The 21,819-nt window shown below is 48.7% G+C and overlaps 2 protein-coding genes across 2 annotated transcripts; both read left to right on the top strand.

Annotated features, from left to right (window-relative positions):
• Window positions 1-136: 136 nt before the first annotated feature.
• si:ch73-281n10.2 (Non-histone chromosomal protein HMG-14A-like) lies at window positions 137-3,624 on the top strand. Its single transcript, XM_047035170.1, has 6 exons — window positions 137-367; window positions 1,695-1,718; window positions 1,830-1,859; window positions 1,957-1,989; window positions 2,099-2,242; window positions 2,368-3,624. Exons 1-6 carry the CDS (start codon window positions 350-352, stop codon window positions 2,458-2,460), a joined length of 342 nt encoding a protein of 113 aa, XP_046891126.1. The 5' UTR covers window positions 137-349; the 3' UTR covers window positions 2,461-3,624.
• Window positions 3,625-4,277: 653 nt separating this feature from the next.
• brwd1 (bromodomain and WD repeat domain containing 1) lies at window positions 4,278-21,784 on the top strand. The gene is made up of 43 exons (XM_047035439.1): window positions 4,278-4,821; window positions 4,922-4,980; window positions 5,086-5,115; window positions 5,330-5,389; window positions 6,135-6,285; window positions 6,431-6,529; window positions 6,716-6,876; window positions 6,999-7,220; window positions 7,412-7,512; window positions 7,631-7,701; window positions 7,903-8,003; window positions 8,172-8,212; window positions 8,334-8,435; window positions 8,552-8,705; window positions 8,869-9,003; window positions 9,157-9,285; window positions 9,417-9,642; window positions 9,831-9,986; window positions 10,154-10,337; window positions 10,524-10,614; window positions 11,266-11,391; window positions 11,495-11,565; window positions 11,698-11,929; window positions 12,453-12,569; window positions 12,758-12,865; window positions 13,167-13,291; window positions 13,592-13,674; window positions 13,835-13,946; window positions 14,091-14,152; window positions 14,329-14,484; window positions 14,623-14,743; window positions 14,860-14,985; window positions 15,093-15,162; window positions 15,274-15,327; window positions 15,544-15,669; window positions 16,562-16,714; window positions 17,216-17,379; window positions 17,499-17,674; window positions 17,808-17,942; window positions 18,057-18,218; window positions 18,330-18,653; window positions 18,845-18,994; window positions 19,081-21,784. Exons 1-43 carry the CDS (start codon window positions 4,785-4,787, stop codon window positions 20,547-20,549), a joined length of 6,732 nt encoding a protein of 2,243 aa, XP_046891395.1. The 5' UTR covers window positions 4,278-4,784; the 3' UTR covers window positions 20,550-21,784.
• The last annotated feature ends 35 nt before the right edge of the window (window positions 21,785-21,819 follow it).

Here is a 21,819-nt window from a genome sequence, read left to right as displayed (position 1 = left end):
GAGAGTTTGAGTCTGATTGGCATACTTTCCTACCCACACAGGTAACTTGCTATGGTTTAAAACTGTGTTGCCTAGACCTTAAAGCCAATCATGGCAACAAGGGGCGGAGAATTTGTGTTGCCCGTCAGGTTGGTAGGATAAGGAATACAATATACAGAGGGGGGATCCAATCCGGTTTGAGCTAGTTCCTGTGCTGATAGAACATTTATGTTAGTAAGTTACAGTGTGTTCTGGATCTGGAGGTACTGACTGAGTTACACTGTTCACGCTCAGTAGGCTAGCTCACTCAATTGTCATATTTTAAATCTTATTAGTGCTCTGTCCTCTAGACAAAACAAGCTAAGCAACCATGCCGAAAAGAAACAAAGTAAGTTGAAATGTGTACATTCTACGCCTTTGATTTCAGGTTATTTTACAATGTAGGCTATCCTTTCACACAGCAAAAAAATCGAAATACTCTCAAATTTGCATGTGCATGCACTCTTAACAATGTTTAAAACACTGTTACACCTTTTTTAAGAGAGTCGGGATGTTTTTCATGTGTCTGTCCTGTTGATATGGAAGTGGCGCCTTTTTACTTAGCGCACTGTAACATTCGATCACCCAACTGACTCGCGTGTTTAGGATCTTACAACCGATGTAGGTGTATTTTTTGTGCAATCTACATGAACGTATATATAATTTAGTGCATGCATCAGATCCCTAACTCAAAGTATCTTAATTAGCCTTCTCAGCAATGAGATCAGACAAAGGGGTGTAACCCACCAACGATGTGCATGTTGCTATCGTATAAATTCGTGCGTAAAACAAGCTGTTGTAGGTATTTTTTGAGCTTCCAGATTTGCTAGATCCATATAATTTGATTTCCAACGTTATAATGGTATGGTTATTTTTCAGATTTGATATGCAGATAGGTTCCATAGCGACCACTTCTTGACCTATGTGCAGTAAAGCGTATTGTAATGCGCGACACCCTATGGCTCTCTTGGTACGGGTACAGTCTACTGGTGTCATGGCAGCTATTGCACGTTTGAAAAGCATCGGTTTCCACAGCAGTAGCCTATTGATCGTACCGTGCTAAAATGGCCTCAAAAAAGGTGTATCAAGGGAAAAGTCATTGCAATTGGTGAAATGTTAACAGCGTTATCTTAATTATAAAAAACTGGGCACATTAGTTCGGTGTGCTGCGAATTTCGGATTATGCAATTTGGTATCGATAGGGTTAGGAAACTCAGATTTGAAGCGAATCAGTGATTAAATAGAACAATTGGCGGGAACATATAGTACATTGGTACGTAGTGTTGGATGAGTTCATGAAAAAAAAAAAAACGTGTGTTGAATGAAAAATCACAGGGGGCGGGGCCGTATCACAGCCTGCATGTTTATTGTGTTTTGTCTGTGGAATATACTTTTTGTTGCACATTCATGTTTAATAGAACAATAAGAATAAAGGCTGTATTTTGCATCGTGATTATAAGAAGCCATATGGCTGGCTATTGTATTGTCAATGCGAAAAGTGCCCCATCCCCCACCCACTTCTAGATTACATAATTCCTCTTTAACTTGGGGGGTGTGGGGGCAAGCCATGTGAGCCCATCCCCCCTTGCATTACACACCCACTTATCCACACTCGCGAATGTGGGGGCTGTTGTTCTTGGTTTACTAAGATTCTGTCCTTGTTTTTCCCTCCACAGGCTAATAATGAAACTGAGGTGGAGGTTAGTATTTCATGCTTTTGAGATATTATTTTTTTTATTATCATGGTGCCTGTGTTATTGACACTTGCTTTTGTTTTTCCTAATAACTGACATTATTTTATTTTTCACCAGCCAAAGAGGCGATCCCAGAGGCTGTCATCTGTAAGTTCATTATTGTTTATGATGCCAGAGAAAATCCAGGTATATGCTGCATATGCATGTTCAATGTGACCACTAATCTGTTAATAACTTTTTGCAGAAACCTCAGGCAGAGCCCAAGGCAAAGGCAAAGGTAAATTTATATATTTTAATGTTAAAGTCAGTTCTCCACAACCCCTATAAAAACATTCATTTCTTCAAAGGCGTTGTACCATAGCTCATGAATGTTGTGGGTTTTATAGCCACAGAAGTCACCCGCTAAACCCAAAAAGGCAAAGGAGGTAGTGAAGGCCAAACCCGAGAAGAAGGAAGAGCCGGAGGAGGAGGAGGAAGAAGAAGAGGCCCCTGCAGAGAACGGAGAGGCCAAGCCTGAGGCTGAGGAGGAGGTGAGACCCAATGGCTCATTTCTACACAGGGGGGTAGTAGAGTAGTAGTCACTACACCGGGGGGTAGTAGAGTAGTAGTCACTACACACAGTCACATTTGACTAATGTCCTCTTCTATCCTCCAGGAGGCACCAGCAGCAGAGGAGCCAGAAGCTGAGGAGGCCGACGAGCCCGAGCAGAAAGAGGAGGAGGAGGAGGCAGAGGAGGAGGCAGAGTAACTGCCTGGTCACCAGCGCTCCCTGTACCTCCTTTCTTGTACAATGCAGAGGATATTTTTATCAACTATTTTCTTAAAAAAACAAAACAGGTTTTTTAGTAGTATGAATGTAGAAACACATTTTTATTTTTTGTTTTGTTGTTTTTTTATACGAGAAAAAAAAAGACATTTGGAGATTGTCTCCGTTGTATCCCACACTTACACATCTCTGAAAGAAATGTTATGGTCATTGTGTGGTCAATGTTTCTTTTTTTCTTTATTGTCTGATTTTGTTTTCAACAAGGGGAGGGGACAGGTTGGAGCTAAAACATGCAATCATGCCAATATCAGGAATTTGTTGTTCAACTAGGAGAGGTTGCCTGAGACTAACATTCCATAGGCTGTATGAGGGACCGTGTAAGAAACCTGTATTGTGGTGGGGGCAGGAGGGGCTAATACTTTTTTTGTTTATAATGGGGGTGTAGGACAGGGGGAGGGGGGTGACTGTTAAAACTTTTCTCTATGAATATTAACTCCTTTATCCATGCAGTTATTTTCCCTTTTTTGGTTAATCATACTCACTAGTACTGGATTTCTTTGTCAGACCTGTGCATTATGTGAAATGGTTCTTGTCTCTGTTTGGCAATGACATTGCAATAACATTTGTATAGCTGCTGTGAAAGTAGGTTTTTCATTATTTCGATATGCAGTATGTAACGGTACATGGTGAGGATGATTAAATGGACTGGGGTGTTGTTAGCCAAGCTAATTAACACAACACACAATACAGTGTTAAACATACTGGCTCTAGAAATCCTTCTGGGATATACTGTTAAACAAATGACTGTAATTTCACTTAAGATCACAAGTGAACATACCAGAAGTAGCAACATTCTCATGTGGTTTTAGGATTTATGTACCAATGTACAGTTTTCTCAGTTTTTTGTAGCCGTGTCTGTGTAATGGTTGGTATAGAAAATGCCAATTAAATGGTTGTAAAATCTCTGCTGTCTTTTACTTCATTTAAAACGCAAAAGTAATACATATAGAAAAAGGGGTATTCGTTTGGGTAAAAACCAATTCAACAATGCAGTGGAATGTATTTTTCATCTACAGTAATGTCTATGTTTTGATGTCTGACTTGATTTGGACTTCTGATTAAAGTCATGATGTGCTCTTGATGAAACAATGCCATGATGTCCTGTCTGTCAACTGACAGCATTGAGAAAGAGCATTGTTGATGCATGCACTTTGACAGTTGGGTGTCCAAATAAGCACATTTTGAGTTAAAGTTAAGTTACATTTCCATGAATGTAAAATATATACAAATATTCTAAACATCTCATGTTTCTACACCAAAAAAATACTGATACTGAAGTTATAGTTAAGGGTGTAGTCAGACTATTATTGAACTGTTGCTGAGGTAAATACACAATTGTCCTTATGGATGGATTGCAGAAACTGAAGGCATCCGTCAGATGGATGAGAGATGTACTGTTTCAAAGATCTGTCAGGGTGACATTCAAATAATTATGTCCTCTCTGCCAACATTGATTAATGAATGTATGTTCAAGTTAGTCATACATTATTTTGAAATATAGAATAGGCAATTACTTTAAATATGTAGCCTAAAAAGCATGACATGGTGAGTGACCATGTACCCACAAACTGACAATTTATTTTGTTGTGAAAATATGCAACTGGAAAATTAGGCATCTATTATGGTCCACATTGTTCTGATACACAATTTGCATAATAATAACACACAGTAAAAGGCACCAAGTGTTTTATTCTCCAACATTTCTAAAATTAAGAAAAACGTTCGCGTTGAGTTACGTGTGCACATGTCAGAAACGGATAGAATAATTAATCATATAATGAAGGAAAACAGAAATTGACAGACCATGCACAAAATTGTCTCGCCATCGAATGTGACGTCATCAACAAAATACTCGACCTTGTCGGTCGAGGGAAAGACCACAAAACGATAGTAGAATCACAATTTGTCACATCAAAGGTCTTTTTCGTGTATGCCGATATAATGCTTCCAAATGTGTTCAATTTGTGATGCATTTGCATTTAATTTGGAAGTTTCGCTTTGTCTTTGTTGTTCAACACAGAAGAAAACGTTCTTCCCCACCCCCTATTTCCTCTGCTGTGACGGAAGTAACTCGTATTGCTGAGGCCTCATCCTTCCAATGGCGACTGAAAACAGGCTGAATAGAAAGCGGGAGCAACCGTGGAGGGGGTCAGAGCAGTGTAACCGAAATTAAATAAATATATCATACTCTCACTAGTCATAAAGTTAGTTTAAAATTGTACACCCACCAAATCACGGCCGATTCAATGGCCAAAAATCGGAATATTTCGCTCCTTGAATCGGGTAAGCCGCACAAGTAGCCCAATGTATTGCTCAATTTACAGAGATAAAGCTTGAGTTAATTGATATCCAATTAATTTAATTTTCATCTATTCATTCATAGAGTTGTACTACTTGATCTCTCGTTTTCTAACAACGGGTCCATGTCGACGAGCGGCTGAGGTGAGCTTGCGTGCGGCTTTAGTGAATGCTAGAAATGTATTACAATGCTTAATTGTTGGCGAATAGATATAGCATCTGACCAACACCAATTTATATCTATTACAGGTTCTAGCAAGCGAACTGGAAGAATATCAGGTGTGTATTTCTCGCAGCAACTACGCGTTGTTGGTGTTGCATGCATCCCGGTTGGTCTGTCTGGAACCGAAACTTGTTTCGTTCAACTCGACTTTTAATGCCTCTCAGACCGTCTCACTCGTTTGACATCACACGTTTTTACTAAGTTAATTTCTGGTTGTGTTTCCAGCACCTCTAGCGTAACCATTACTCATATGATCTCCTGTTTTGACAGCTCTTACCCTGTCGGTTAGATTGGCAAGGCAATGAACATCCAAGATCATACGAAGATTTGGTAAGATTTGTAATCTGCTAATGTGAAGTCATTGTCAAATGTCTGTTATTGTTGGATGACAGTGTGTCCATGCCTCAGCTTGTTTACCCTCTTTGTCCTGTTTTTTTTGGCCAGCCGTATTACCATCTTGTAATTTGTGCCTGTCATTGTGATTTCAACGTTTAAAGAACAAGCCATTTTCTTTTTGTTCTTATGTCTTAAGCACTGTACAGAGAATCGAATTTGATAGAGCTTTTATATTATATATGTAAGTGTTGTACTGCAGATAGGGTGGGGACTCTTGGGTTTTCGCAACGTCAAGATCTCTTGTCTAGCCAATCCGAGGCCTATATATCCTGTCGTTACGTTAGTTTGCTTCTGACCTGTGTTGTGATTCGTCAGTACCAACAATGTGTTTGCATAGAAAGTCCCGCCCACTTCAAATACCGAACACACTGGTCGGCGCAAGAGAGCAGATATGCACGGGAAAAACAGTTAATAAAAATACAATTTAAAAAGTTGTTCACATATTTACGATATTTACTTAAAATACCTGAAGTATATCTTTAGGAATTGTCTCTTATGAATCTCATTTCATTAGTTTCCAAGGAGCTAATGAAATGCACGTTTCTATAATCTTAGTAATCCTGTGTTTTTCAGCAGTCTTATTGCTAATGTCCTCACACTTTATAAATGCAGCAGCTTTGCGCTTCTTACATAGTGGCTTTATTTAGATACAGAATTGACACCTTGCTTTCATCGATAGGTTGCTGCCAATAGACATATCGCACCGGACCATTTGCTGCAGATATGTAAGCAGGTTGGACCCATTTTGGACAAAGAGGTGCCGTCCTGTGTTCCAGGTGTACACTCACTCCTGGGAACAGGGAAACAGTCCTTACTCCGAAAATCAAAAGGTACAGATTTTCATCTTTACCGTACATCATATCTTCTCCGTTTCATCAAAAAGGGTTGACAAAGAACTTCCAAGACTACTTCCGTCTGTACAGGTATAAATGTATGGATAATATGATTGAACGTTTTTCTTCTTAACTATGTCAGCCTGTGGCGATGTTCGGTGGAAAGGTTCATCATATGCAGCCCTCCATAGGGGCAGACCACCAGAGAGGCCTTTGAGCTGCAAAAATCCTCCCAACCTTGGTGAGCACTCCCTGGTTACGCAACACAGCGATAACCCAATCACAACCATCACATAAACAAGAGATTCTACACGGAAAGGGTCTCTTGAGTTCTCCACAGCTCGATCTGTTTCGGGCAAAACATCCATTTTGTGTGGCGTATTGTCATGAGGATGGTTTGTTATCGCTGCTGTGTTGTGGTTGACAGTGGAGGTGCACCGAGGTAGAGAGCTGACAGGAACTCAGTGTTACAACACCATCCACCCCGTGAGCAACTATCAGCACATGCGGATGCACAGGCGCATTCTGGGTCATCTGTCTGCCGTCTACTGCATCGCTTTCGATCGATCCGGACTCCGGATTTTCACCGTGAGTCCGTCCGCGACGGAAATCAATATCTCGATCGAGTGACCCAAAGATGGCGTCTTGTGTCGGGTCACGGTTGGAACGCCTCCTCGGTTCACTCTCCGTGTCCCACCGCTGTGTTCCAGGGCTCGGATGACTGCCTGGTGAAGATCTGGTCGTCGTTTGACGGGCGTCTCCACACGACCCTGCGGGGACATTCGGCGGAGATCACGGACCTGGCGGTCAGCTACGAGAACACGCTGATCGCGGCGGGCAGCTGTGACAAGACCATCCGCGTCTGGTGCCTTCGTACCTGCGCCCCCGTGGCTGTGCTACAGGGGCACAGTGGATCCATTACCTCCCTACAGGTAAGGGGACACATTTGGGGTGGTGGTGGTGGTGTGTGTGGGGGGGGTGGGGGTGGTAACCATCTAATTGTATCTATCTATTCCTGTTTTATACAGTAGGACTATTTGTATAGATGAGTTTGTTGTTTAGGATACAACAGGGATTGTTTGTTGTGTTTTGGACGATTATAATGGGGCTCTCCTCCCCTCAGTTTTCACCATTTGCCAAGGGCTCCAAGAGATACATGCTGTCCACTGGAACTGATGCAACGGTCTGCTTCTGGCAGTGGGATGTCAACAACATCAATTTCAGGTCAGCTGGGTTTGTTTAACCCTCCGAAAATGGGATTGCTGCCAACATCCTTAAATTTTTTTGACTGCAAAATGCACTTCCCCTTTCAATAATTTTTTGTATAATTATTTTCTTGTAGTGAGCGCCCGCACAAGTTTACAGAGAGACCCAGGCCAGGAGTTCAGACTGTGTGCTCCTCATTCAGTCCAGGTGAGACTAGGAAGAGGTATGAGGCGTGGAGCGGCGACACGCTCATACTTTGTCATGTTTTGATGCGTGAATCTGCTGAATCATCCGGAGATTGGGCAGAACGCCGGTCCACACGGTTGCCAAGAATATTTCAGAGATAAACATTCAGCAACATTGACGATGAGCTTTTATGCATTGATTTTTCTTTCGACAAATATTTAGGTGGCATGTTCTTAGCCACGGGGAGCACTGATGATGTCATCAGAATATATTACCTGGGCTGTGGAAACCCTGAAAAAATATCTGAGCTTGATGCCCACACGGTAAGAGTCACGCAGGTTCAGAGAAACACGCCACACAGCAGAGCAGCGACATGCTTATCACATAGAGCGGTCGGGAGTTACCATACCATAACGTCCTCATATCAACCCCTGCCAACACGCCCAAACAAACTCCTCATTCTACCTTTCATCCTCTGAACTCCACTTTAGGACAAGGTGGACAGCATCCAATTTTGCCACTCAGGAGAAAGGTACGGTCCATGTTCCCGACAACGGTCCGTCTCATGCCGTTCACAATCGGACGGTCGAAGCGTCCGTTCCGTCGCGAGTGGTCTAAAGCAGGTTCTGCCCTCTCTCCCCACTCCCACGCAGGTTTGTGAGCGGCAGCAGAGACGGCACGGCGAGGGTCTGGAGGCTCCACCAGCGCCAGCAGTGGCGAAGTGTCCTGCTCAACATGGCGGCCACTCTGCCGGGGTAAGGGAACGAGCGTCCAGACAACTAGCCCCCCCCCCCCCCCCCCCTCCGCAAACACCACCACGGGTAACCCTCCCCCTCTCTTCCCCCCCCCCCCTCTCTCCCCTCTTTGTCAGTTCTGAACCAACGTCGTCGGAGGAGAGCTTCGTCAAGCCCAAGGTGACCATGGTGGCGTGGGATCGCCACGACAACTCGGTCATCACGGCGGTGAACAACTATCTCCTCAAAGTGTGGAACTCCTACTCGGGACAGCTGCTACACATCCTCAAAGTAAGAGGGAGCTCCTTTGTCTTGGTCTTTCATTTTTCTTCTTCTCCTTCCTGTGCCAACGTCTGAGCCCCGGCTGTTCAGCTGCTGCGGCCGTCGAACAGCTAGCCCCCTTTGGTTGCCGCGGGCACGCCGTAACCTGAACGTGCCCTGCTGTCTTTCCCAGGGCCACGAGGCCGAGGTGTTTGTCCTGGAGCCCCACCCGTTCGATCCCCGGATCATCCTGTCCGCGGGCCACGACGGCAACGTCTTTGTGTGGGACATCGTCAAGGGAACCAAGACCCAGCATTACTTCAACATGGTACGGGAGCGTCCAACTCCCTCAGGGCTAACCCGTGCCTTTTAGCCGGACCGTGACTCTGCATTTTCCTCATTGTTTGGACTGGGGGTCGTGCTGTGACTGTGCGTGCTTCTGTCCACTTATCCGTGCCGGTCGGTTGTTCCCTCGCCACAGATTGAGGGCCAGGGCCACGGGGCCGTCTTCGACTGCAAATTCACCCCAGACGGCCAGCGCTTCGCCTGCACTGATTCCCACGGCCATCTGCTCATCTTTGGCTTCGGCAGCTCCAAGCCGTATGAAAAGGCAAGGGAATGGCACGCTTCCGTTAACGTACATTGTCGAGTCGGTGTCTTTCCTGTTGTGGGCCTTTTTTGGGGGGGTTGCAAAAGAACGACTTGGTGAACACGTAACCACTCTTGCCGTTACCTCCACAGCTTCCAGACCAGGTGTTCTTCCACACAGACTACAGGCCCCTGATCCGGGACTCCAACGGCTTCGTCCTGGACGAGCAGACCCAGCAGGCCCCTCACCTCATGCCCCCGCCCTTCCTGGTGGACGTGGACGGGAACCCCCACCCCCCCAGGTACCAGCGCCTGGTCCCGGGCCGGGAGAACGTGGCAGCCCAGCACTTGGTGCCCCAGCTTGGATACGTCGCCACAAGTACGCTACACCCCCCCGACTGGATCTGTTAACCCACTCGTCGTAGTTACTGTTTCGGCATTCATCGTTCGATTGGCTGGCTGACCGACGGATTGGTTGGCATTTTTGGTTGCAAGGCAGGGTCTTTAAGCAAGCAAGCAAGTGGTCAACACGGTTATTGCCCCCCCCCTCCCCTCCCTCCTCCCCAGGTGACGGAGACGTGGTGGAGCAGGTGATCAGCCAGCAGACGGCAGACCACGACGAGTCCGGCCGCAGCGTGCTGGACGAGGCCATCAGGCAGCTGCGGATGCAGCAGGACAGGCAGGGCCGCCCGGAGCCCCCTGCTCCCGGCACCCCTCGCAGAGGTAGGCTCCACCCGGCCCCGCGGCGCCGCAAGCTCCGCCCAAGCTCCCTTTTCACGCACGATCAGTTCTCGCCGCACGCGCTCGTCGTTCCGTCCCTCCGCTGTGGAAACGGAAGGCGCGAAAAGGGGCCTGGTCTTCCTAACCCCCCCCTTTTCCCCTCACGGCAGCATCTGTGAACGAGCGCGCCGACGTGCAGTCGCCCCCCAACGTGGGGCTGCGGCGCAGCGGCCAGGTGGAGGGCGTCCGGCAGATGCACCAGAACGCCCCGCGCAGCCAGATGGCCACGGAGAGGGACCTGCAGGCGTGGCGCCGCCGGGTGGTGGTGCCCGAGCTCACGCCCAGCGGGTACAGGTGAGTTTGCGGCGGCTCCGCTCCGGGGTCCTCCCCGCGCCAACACGCTCACCGGTCGCGCGCCGAATACCTCTGCCACGGCTCATTCTCACGAGGAGAATGGTAATGGCGTCGTGTATCGGAACCACCCCCTCCGGGGTTTCTTTTTGTTGAGCGAGTTTAACGAAGCGCGTGAATGTCTTGTAGGAGCCAGGAAGATTTCCGGACGGCCAAAGGAGAGGACGAGATCGCTCTGTACATCGCCAAGAAGCGTCGACTGACCTACGGCAGCTGCAGGGTCAGTGACATTGTAGCATAACCCCCAAATCTGCCCCTTCAGGGATGAACCAGACATTGTATTCATTTTTTTTCCCGCAAAGATATGCTGGAATTCCAGTTATCTTACTCCAGGATGTTACTACATTGTGTAACATCCTGTATGAAGCTAGTTGAATATGGGTTCACGGGGGCTCCCCTTTGGCTGACCTGGTTAAGTGCACGTACCAATGTAGGCTGAGGCCTTACCGCAGTGGCCTGGATTTAAATCTGTCCCGGGCCCTGCATATCTTTCCCTGTCTCTCACCTACATTTCCTCTCTATCACATTTACATGTAGTCATTTAGCAGACGCTCTTATCCAGAGCGACTTACAGTAAGTACAGGGACATTCCCCCTTCGAGGCAAGTAGGGTTAAGTGCCTTGCCCAAGGACACGTCATCATTTAATCAGCGTCAACCTTCAGATTACTCGCCCGATTCCCTAACCGCTCAGCCACCTGACTCCATACATACTTAAGTCAATAAAACCTGAAAATACCTCAGAATATATCTTTACATGGGTTCACCTAACAAGGATATTGGATCAAATTGCCAACGAATGCAATCCTAGACAAGGCAAACCTGTTCTAAAGTGCACAAACCTGAACTGCGTTCTGTTTGGACCCACGCCAGGACGACTCTGACGACGAGTTGCCCTGCGTCAAGCGGCCTCCGTCCCGCAAGAAGCAGAAACCGGCCCTGGGGCGAGACTTCCTCGATGTGTCATGCGAGGAAGGCGAAGAGACGGCCACCTCGGAGGTGAGAACATCCGGAAATACCTTCTGGTTGACTTTCCGTGGCGTAGCGAGCAGCGTCACTGACGCGTGGCTACATCTTAGTAACCCCCTCTCTTTCTCTTCAGGATCATGAAATGGAAGGCAGCGAACTGGACTCCTCGAACGAGGAGGAGGAGTGGAAGAGCGACACATCAAGGTACAAAACAGCCTAGACACAAAACCTTCGATGTCCTTCTTTCTCGTCTCGCCGTGTTACCTGCTGTTGTCCGTTCTGCAGCGGTCACATTGCCCCGGAATGTTGACCGAGCACGTCTGTTGTGACCTGCAGCCACTCGTCCAGCGAGTACTCCGACTGGACGGCAGACGCCGGGATCAACCTGCAGCCTTCCACCCCGCTGTCGTCGCGGAGACGCGTCCGGCGCCAGATCAGCAGCTCCGACGAGGACGAGGAAGAGAACGAGGAGGAGGAGGAGAAGCTGCAGCCCAGCGACGAGGAAGAGCGGCCGGCGCAGAAGACGAGCAAGCAGAAATCCAAAAAGCCCAAAAGCAAGATGCTCAAGGTTGGTCAGGTTGCTTGAGGATGATCTGCTGTTTTTCACCTGTTTTCCTAAACAAATGTGTTTTACTTCAGGTCACGATGCACAAAATTCTGACTGCATTCATTTAGCAAACAGATCAGGCCTGCCAACTCCTCACCGGGTCTTTGCTTTACAACTGGCTCTGGAACCAATCGTCACTCCTAATGTCTAAACCTCACAGCCAATCAGGGGCAGAGTGGGGAGGGGTTTTCTACATTGGTCTAGCCTCTTACTTTTGCTCTCAAAGTGCACTAGATTAATGCGTAAAAAAAAATAAGAGAAAGAAATTACAGAAAAGACAGAAATGGTCTTCCGGCGGAGCATGCCCCCAGACCCCCCTACAGGGTCGGGGGTTCGCCATATCATTCCCACCTTTTTTACCCCTGACCTGTTTGCATGCCTGACAAATACTGTAAACAGAGCAAAGATTACATTATGAACATGTTGATACAGATACCAGAAATGTTAACTTTTGAACCTAAAAACGTTTCCACATTGAAAACAGCGTCCCAAAGCCCGGCCATCGATCAACCGAGAAGTATCCAACGAGTTCCGTCCGTCTGCATGGATCACTGACGTCATTCCCAGAAAGTCCCCCTTCGTTCCCCAGATGGGAGACGAGGTGCGTTTGGAAACATCCCCACTGCGTCTCCGTCACATGTTGCCATGACGTCCTTTCCGTTAGGAGTCTCCGTTGCCATTTATTCATAATTCCCATCTCGGAAAAACCTTGGACTAGTCTTCTCTCTGTGGTTTATGAAATGATCTCCACGTGTCTTCATGACTCCCCCCTCCCCTCCCTCCCCTCAGGTGATCTACTTCCGGCAGGGTCATGAGGCGTACGTGGAGGCCGTGAGCAGGACCGAGCTGTACCCCATCAACATGGACAAGCAACCCTGGAGGAAGATGGAGCTGAGGGTGAGTCCCGGCAGTTCCAGTAGCTCCCCATTGGCTCCTCTCCCCCCCCCCCCCCCCCCCAACAGTTTCCGTGTTAGGGTTAGTGGCATGTATTGTGAGGGGCCCCTACAATCAAATCCACGTGGCTAACCTGCCCATAAACAGTCCACTTAAGCTCTGCTTGTGTGTTCTGCAGGCCCGTGGTCAGCGGAGACTTTGTTGGTATTTAGTTGCTAGATCTGAGGGGAAACTTGCCCCGACGGGGTTCCGAAAAAAATCATTTGGTCGGCGTTAACGATCCTCCTCATTTTCTCTCCGGAAGGACCAAGAGTTTGTGAAGATAACGGGGATCAAGTACGAGGTGTGTCCTCCGACGCTGTGCTGCCTGAAGCTCACCCTCATAGACCACGGCACGGGCAAGATCACAGACAAGTCCTTCTATGTCAAGTGAGTGGTGCACATCGCTCCAAGGGAAAAAACATGGTGTCAGATGGCTGAGCGGCTAGGGGATCGGGCTATTAATCAGAAGGTTGCCGGTTCGATTCCCTGGCTGTGCCAAATGACGTTGCGTCCTTGGGCAAGGCACTTCACCCTACCTGTACTTACTGTAAGTCGCTCTGGATAAGAGCGTCTGCTAAATTACTAAATGTAATGTAAATATAAAAAACCATGCGTGACCAAAATCCTGTCAGTGCAGGGTGCGCTCATTCAAAATGTAACATCTGTGTTTGGCCGGACTCTACCCAGGTATCACGACATGCCAGACGTGATCGATTTCCTTGTGCTGCGGCAGAGCTACGACGACGCACGCAGTCGGGTCTGGCAACCGAGTGAGTTTGACTTGTTTGGGGGTTGGCTCTTAGTAACAACGAGCGCGTGCGCACGTATGTGCATTTATATACTGTGCCTTTCTTCATTCTTCTTGTCCTGAAAGCGTGGTAACATTCGGCGTGACACGTCCATCTAAACATGCCATCTCTTCCTGATCAGATGACCGATTCCGGTCGGTTATCGACGACGCCTGGTGGTTTGGGACCATAGTGTGTCAGGAGCCCTATCAGGCCGAGTACCCTGACAGCCACTTTCAGTGCTTCAAAGTCCGGTAGGATGTGCTCCAGAAGCCCCAATCACATACACGTGCATGTGTTTGGGTGTCATTTTGAATGTCAAATGCGCTGTATTCAAAATGGCCGCCGTGCGGGGGACTGGAGAGCTCTCAACTTGGCTGCCCTTGTCTGTTCACCAGATGGGACAACGGGGAAACGGAGAAGCTGAGTCCGTGGGATATAGAAGCTATTCCAGAGGATGGTGAATATCCCACTTTGTAGAGTCTACACTCTGTAGAGTCTACACTCTGTAATGGTGTCAACGGGCCAAATACAGTCATATTTTTACCGCAAAGAAATAGGATAGCAGGAATTGAATCGAGGGGGGGTGCGTGCTCACTCCATAACAGAATAATAACATGCGTGTGTGTTTCCCAGCCCAGCAGCCAGACTCGGTGGGGGGGGGAGTCCCGGTGACGGCAGAGGAGATGAGGGAGGTGATGTATAAGCCCCAGGCCGGGGAGTGGGGCGACAGGAGCCGAGACGACGAGTGCGAGCGCATCATAGCTGCCCTAGACCAGCTCATCACCGTGGGTACGTACGCAAATGCATACGCATGCACCGAGAGATGTATAAACGCTTGCAGCCCGACAGCCGCAAGCTTGTTATATCGGCAACGACCAGATTTCGGGTCGCGTCCACATTGAAGTCCTTTCTCATCTTTGCCGACAGACATCGTAGCTCCGTTCTCTGGCCCCGTGGACACCGTCCAGTACCCGACCTACTGCACAGTGATCGCCTACCCCACAGACCTGGGAACGATCAGATTGAGACTGATCAACAGGTTTTACAGGTCAGCCCCAGCTCGTCCGGGACACGGAACGCACGGTCGTTCCACCGGCATTTCCTCGTTCCGAAAGCCGTCGCCCGGAAAAGCTCAAAGGTTTTTGGTTTGTTTGCGGTTTGCAGGCGGCTGTCAGCGCTGATTTGGGACGCGAGATACATCGTGCACAACGCCCGCATCTTCAATGAGCCCCGGAGCAAGATAGCGCACTCCGCAAAGCTCATCACGGACGTCCTCCTGAAGTTTGTCAAGTGAGCGGGGCCGGGCGGGGGCGAAAGGACGACCGGACACTGCTACGTGAAGACGACCGCACACGTCGAACATGAGTAACATTAGTCTTCCTTTTTTGATTCTCTAGTAAACCGAGCTGCACCGACGTCATGGAGATCTACAAGGCTGTCGAGGAGATGGATTACACGGACGATGAGGTAAAACGTCGGTTTCACGTCACACTGCGTTCTCCTACGTCGTCCATGGGGACGGACACGAAACCATGCTAGGTTGTAAACTGATTTGGGTCGTGAATGTGTCGTCTTTAGGACCTGGACGACGTGGAGGCCCCCGGCACGTCGTCAGGATCCAGACTGCGCCAGGTGCTGTGGAAAGTCCCAATGACATCAAATCATGATGGGCACTTACATGAAGTTGTGGATTTGAATAATCGCACATTTTTATTTGCAATGCGCCTTCCTTGCATGACAGTACAGTCAAAGTTACAATCGTAAAACGTAATATACAACAACGAGAACCGACACAATAAAAAAGAAAACGGCCAGGTTGTAAATGTCTTTGGTCCCTGATCCAAGCAGAACTCGGTGGAGGCTGTGCCTGACAGAGATGCCTGGAAGGGAATGTGCAAGCGCCTGCTCAACTACATCTTCGAGTGCGAGGACTCTGAGCCCTTCAGACAGCCTGTGGACCCTACCTCATACCCAGTAAGACCATCTGGAGATTGGAATGGCACGGCGGCATACCGACGCACTTGGGGTCGACATGATATTGATATATATATTTTATCAACTTAAAATTGGCTAACTACCGGCCCTTAAAGCAGGAACAGCGTCCCATTGGTTCATTTTCCACACTGACACTGGGCTGGCCCAATCACATCAGGCTCCACCCCTGCCCCTCTGTTTCTTGTGTCAGATGCTGTGGCTCAGAGCCCAAATTCTGTGGATTAGGATGGAGAAACAAAGGGGCAAGGGGGCTGCGGAGAAGTTGTGGGCCCCCAAAAAGTAAAAGGCTACAGGCCGATGCCTCAACACGTGCCATAATAACAGACGTGTTTAGTGCCGTAGCGTCAGTTTCCAAGCCTGCAGCACCTGACATTTTGCAAAAAACAGGTGAACATAGAACATGGAGGAGAGGTGACTGGCCGAGGCACCTGTCAGTCAGAGGAGCAGGTGTCTGACAGTGATGCCGAGGAGGGACAGAGTGAGCAGGACAGTGTAACTGAAGCGGTAAGCATGCTAGCTACATGATGGAACAGGGAGGGACTCCCAGGGCGGGTGCAGGAGGATAGTGTGTGTAGGCCCCACTCCACTGTCACCTCTGATCACCAGGGAGTCAGTCAAGAGAGAGTAGACTGGTCCACTTGCACTGGTCCACTGGTCCATGGCACTTACTGCTCAGCTTTGTAGGGGTTTTGGGGAATGGAACAGTAGGTAGGCATATTTACAGGGACCGCAAGGATGGTGTACTGGTGGCTGGTGTGTGACCGATTTGTGGTGGGCCGGTCTGAGCCAAAATGCCAGGGCCCCAGTTCAGCCCTGCTTCACACTCTGCTGGGGATCAGGTGCGGTAATGATGTGTTCTGCCGGTTTCCAGGACTACCTAGACATCATCGACACGCCCATGGACTTTGGCACGGTGAAGGGGAACCTGGATGAGGACCGCTACGAGAACCCCATCGAAGTCTGTAAAGACACCAGGCTGATTTTTGTCAACGCTAAGGCCTACACGCCGAACAAACGGTCCAAGGTTAGGCTGGACAGCTACTTTCATCTGTCGGATTCAGCCTTGTTATGTCATGTGCTACGCTAGACACATGGAGAAATTACAATAATATACAATGAAAGTGAACACGTGAAAATGTAAAGAGCTCAAAGTTAAATAGGCAGCAATAATTGTCAACAACATGGCTACACGTTGATACTTTTGTTGAAATGTCTTTGATTTCACGTTTGATCATAAACACAATGTTCAATCATGAATCTTTTTAAATCATCTTGGGGACATTCTGTCATTCTGACAGTAAAGGGTCAGATGATCGTTTTTTTTGTCACACTAGATGATTTAAAGCCGATGAGAGAGACAGAGCATAGAGTTAGGGCAGGCAATGACCCTTTGGTAAACAGATACTGAAAATATAAGTACAAAAATTATCAGTTATTTACTAACCTTTCCTTGACATTGCACTCACTTTTGTTTCTGGGCTTTGCTGTTTCTTATATATATATTTTTTTGATCTCTGACATCCAGATTTACAGCATGACCTTGCGTCTCTCCGCCTTTTTCGAAGAGCGAATCAGAACAATCATATCTCAGTACAAAACTGCCGTCAAGAGCAGCGAGAAGCTCCGTCGCAGCCAGAGGTTCCGGAAGAAGCACCAGGAGCCCGCTGCGGCCAGCGTCACTACCATGAGGTGGGCTTCCTTTGACCAGTCAGCCGGCCTCTCCAGGCCTTTGGACAGTGGCCAAACGGTGACAAAACACCCTTTATTCACAGGCCAAAGTAACGCAAGGTCTCTTTTGTGTCCTTCAGTCAAAAGAGGGCTGCACCAAAAACTCAGGAAAAAGTGGAGACGTCATCGACGACCAAATCTACCTCAGCCAAAGTGTCGGCTCCCGAGAGAGCCAAGAGGAGGAGCCACAGCAGCAGCTCAGGCCACACCTCCGACGAGGACTCCTCAGGGTCCAAAGCTGCTTCCTCCACTCCCGGTAACGACTTCTCCCTGCCTTACATATGCATAAAATACCCCCAAAATGGATCTCCAACCTACTGATTCAAACTCGGTACGCTATTGATTACATTTGATTTGTTTTTTTTTGTCCCCGTCCACCTCCTTTTTAGACTCGGACAGTGAAAGTGAGTTGACTATGAGTTATTCTGATGACGAGGAGCATACCTCACGGCACCATCGGAGTCGAGAGACCAAGGGCAAAGGTCGAGTCACCCAGAAGCCGGGGAAAAAGAAGAGGAAAAAAGGTGAGGCTGTCGCATCACGTCCGTGCCGACGACTCGCCATAAACCAACCCTCTCCACCTGCTGGGCTCTCAACTGCAATCCCGCCCCTCTCTGTTTTCTTCCTTCCTCTTCCAGCTGCTGACAGCGAGAGTGAGGAGGAGTTGTCTTCCAGCGAGGGGGAGGAGAGTGAGGGCAGGGGCAAGTCCTCCAGCTCCTCATCCCGCCGCTACCCCAGCAGGACCAAGGGCAGGAGCACAAAGCTGACCCGGAACTGCGCCTCTGACAGGAAACGGCCAGGTAAACACCCCGAGGCAGGAAATGGGGGGGGGGGGGGGGGGGAGACTAAACGCCGTTGCGTCAATGCTGTTGATGCCAAATGTTGTCTCCGCTGTTGCGTTTCATCCACAGAGAGCAGGGCCCAGATGAATGGCCACAGCAGATCGTCTCGCCGGGAGAGACGTCGCCACATTGCCTCGGAGAGAGCCCCGTCCCAGGACTCGGACACGTACAGGGAGCAGGAGGAGGAGGAGGACGTCGGCCGCAGGACCATGACCAGGAAGACAGCCAGGGCAGCTGTCAGCAAGATGAAGCTCCTGGAGGCTTCCGACGAAGACTACGAGGAGGAGGAGGAGGAGCCCAAGAGGAGCAGCGGCCGCCCCGCCGCCAGGGTCTGCAAGCGCACCGCCGTGATCCAGAGCAGCTCCGAGTCAGAGGAGCAGCCATCCAGACGGGGTAAGGACCCTCGACCCCGTGTTTCAGCCCAGTGAGGTGAAGCCTAGGCATTGAGGGCCGTCCGATGCCTGGGTTATCACCGCGAGTGTGCGGTGTCATATGCTGCCTCTGTCAAAGCTGGCTTCGTTTTTTTTTTTAAATGGAGCTCTTTTGTTGAGAATCCTTTTTTGTTGTTGCTTTCCCACCTCAAGGCTCTAAGAAAAGCAAGGCGTCCTCGGGTGAGTCAGAGGACAGCGTCGAGAGTGACGACGCCTCGTCGCGGTGTCAACAGAACGGAGGCAGTCGGAGCTACAAGTCGGGTGTCCGACGGACGAGGCTGGCTGTAGTGTTGGAGGAAAAGGGTAATTGTCGTTCGCCATCCTCAGGCTCATTGATTCAAAAGAACATATTGTTTTTCATAAATGTCTATTTTTTTTTTTTTTTTAAGATGGTCCATCCCAGGTGAATGGACACAAAACAAAACCTCAGAGGTCTGTAAGTGACTCCGAAAAGGACAAAGCTGCCAAGGAGAATTCCGATAGTGAAGAGGAGGAGGAGGAGGAGGATGATGATGAGGAAGAAAAAAAAGAAGAGGAAGACGCGGTCGTACCTCGGACGTCCTCGAGGAACACGGCGACCATTTCCTTCACCAGCGATGTGGAGGAAGAGGAGACCCGCTCCAGTGCCAGGGAATGCAACAAAGTTCCGGCAAATTCCGACGAAGAGGAACGCGATCGCAATGCCCAGAGGCATCCTCATCGAAATGGGAGGAAGGTGGAGAAACATCATCTTAAAGACTCAAAGAGTCAAACACCATCAAAAAGCCAAGAACAAACATCTGCCTCAGCACACACAGCAATGGGGGGCAAACAGGAAGAATTCAGTGACGCTCCAAAGAGATCGGGCAGACTCAAGAAACACATGAAATATGAAGAGGAGGAGGAGGAAGACGATGAAGCAGATGGCAATCTCTCAGACGAGGAATCCGAGGTCAAACACAAGAGGAAGCACCCATCGCAGAACAAGGGCAAACCAAAAAGGCCGAGACGCGACGCGACCTCCGCCTCCGAAATGTCCGGCAAGGAAGAACTGTCCAGCAAGAGAGCGAGAAGGAAACAGTCTGCCGGTTCGTCAGACGACGACTTCAGCAAGAAAGAGACGTCCTTCCCCAGCAGACGGCCCTGTCTCAGAGCCCTTCCCAAGAAGAAATACATCAGCGAAGACTCTGAAGACGATTCGGACGGCCGTCGGGACAAAAAGGAGAGTTCCTCTACTGCGAAAGACAAACCTCAGCGCGATTCCACGAGAGCGTCTCCAGTAGAAGCAAAGCGCCCGTCGTCTTCCAAGAGAAAGCGCATCTACACCTCAGACTCCTCGGACAGCGCCGACGGGGAGAAGCCACCTTTCCCCAAGGCCGAGAGCGACCGCGAAGACGAGGACGAGAGGGGGACGGAAAGGTCCAGGCCCAAAAGACCCAATAGGGAACCTCAGATCAAGTGCGAACCGGAGGGGAAGAACCGCCGGGGAGACGTGTCCTCGGGTCAAGGGTCGGACGACGAGGAAGCGGTCAAGCGCCAGAAAGACGGGAGAAGGCCCCGGCGAGGGGAACGCAAGCGAAAAGAAAGCCACAGCAGTAGCAGCGACCACAGTTTGGCATCGGACCGCGAGGAGTCCGCTTCGGCCTCCGAGAAGTCGTCCTCCAGCTCGAGATCCTACTGCAGTCCAAAGAGGAGGGGTCACAAGAAGGGGCCGAGGGTCAGCGAAAGGGCCGCCGCTCGCCAACCGAGACAGCGGCGCAGGGCGGCCTCGGAGGAGGAGGAGGATAGCGAGGACTCGTACGCAAAGCCCCAGCGAGGAGCACGCGTCAGGACCAGAAACCGTGGCAAGCGGACAGTGACATATCATGACAGTGAGTGAAGGACTTGGAACGTGGCGCGGGGGAGGGGGGGGGGGCATGGTCAGATGAGACACTAACTGGAGCGCTTGATGACACTTGATCACCACATTATGGTAGTAGCACTGGAGTCCTCTTGAGAAAATGCTGTGAATCTGTTTCATTCAGGGATATTTATATTTTCTATGAAAAAAGGAGAGCGAAAACCCCACACGTTTATAATGTCATATGAATTGAAGCGTTTGAACTGCTGGGTTTCACAGGATGTTAGAGCAAACCACAACTCCCATACTGCTTTAGTGATTTGGCCAGCTGAGTAACCAGTCTGAGGAGCTTCATCAGCTTGGGTGCTATCTCCAAATACCTCGGTTTAATCAAGCATATTTTGCTGGCTTGCACTAAGATACACTGTAATGAGGTATTTCATACACTAGTTTTGCATTAGAAACTCAGGGGTCAACTAAGTTTACTGTAGTCTCAGACATGCAGTTGTTTTTGCAATGTCAAGAGCTAGAGTTAGGGACAGGAAACATTTCTAGGATGGCAGTTTCAGTCCAAGCACACTCACTGGGACAAAACAAATCAACTTCACCCTTCCTAACGTCAACACTCCGTTGTAAATCCACATCAATATTTTCTTGACTGTATTGTGAGCTGTTGATATGAGCCAAAATGTACAAATAGGAATTCACATTTCCCCATTTCTTTTGATAATTTTTCATAGGATTTTTTTCTGTTCTTTTTCTCTTTTGTGTTGTGTATTTTCTGGTCAATAGGATGTAAATATGTGATTGATAATGGTGTCTTTTTGAAAGGATTTTGAGGGTCATTCTGTAGCAAAGTTTTGCTTATTTAAATTTGAGCATTAATTTTCTTTTTTTATGACATTAAAATGCATCGTCTTGCCATGTGTCACAAATTGGTACCTTTTGCCAAGTACAAGAAACCAAAAAGTACTTATAGCAAAATGCTGTGATTTCTCATATTGGGAAGACATTTTAGTGCAGTTGTGTTATGTACTCTCAGTATTAAATTCCTTTCCAGTTAACTTTAAAGTTTTTGCCAGTCACATAATTAAGTCCTGTGTGCTTGGGGTGAGGGGGGTCTTGAATTAGGCCCACAGATGCATTATGACCTTTTTGCTTAATGTTTTTCATACACTTTAATAAACAGATTTCACAGAAAAAAATGACACAATATGGTGACGGAGTGCAGAAGAGCTTATTCTTCATGTTAATAAAGACATCAATTAAAGGTTTTTCTTTGTCAGCTGTGTGTGTGTCTGATTTAGAA

The sequence above is a fragment of the Hypomesus transpacificus genome, chromosome 15, assembly GCF_021917145.1.
Source record: "Hypomesus transpacificus isolate Combined female chromosome 15, fHypTra1, whole genome shotgun sequence".
NCBI lineage: Eukaryota > Metazoa > Chordata > Actinopteri > Osmeriformes > Osmeridae > Hypomesus > Hypomesus transpacificus.
The sequence above is the reverse complement of the archived record's forward strand: the minus strand, read 5'-3'. Positions and strand labels throughout refer to the sequence as shown.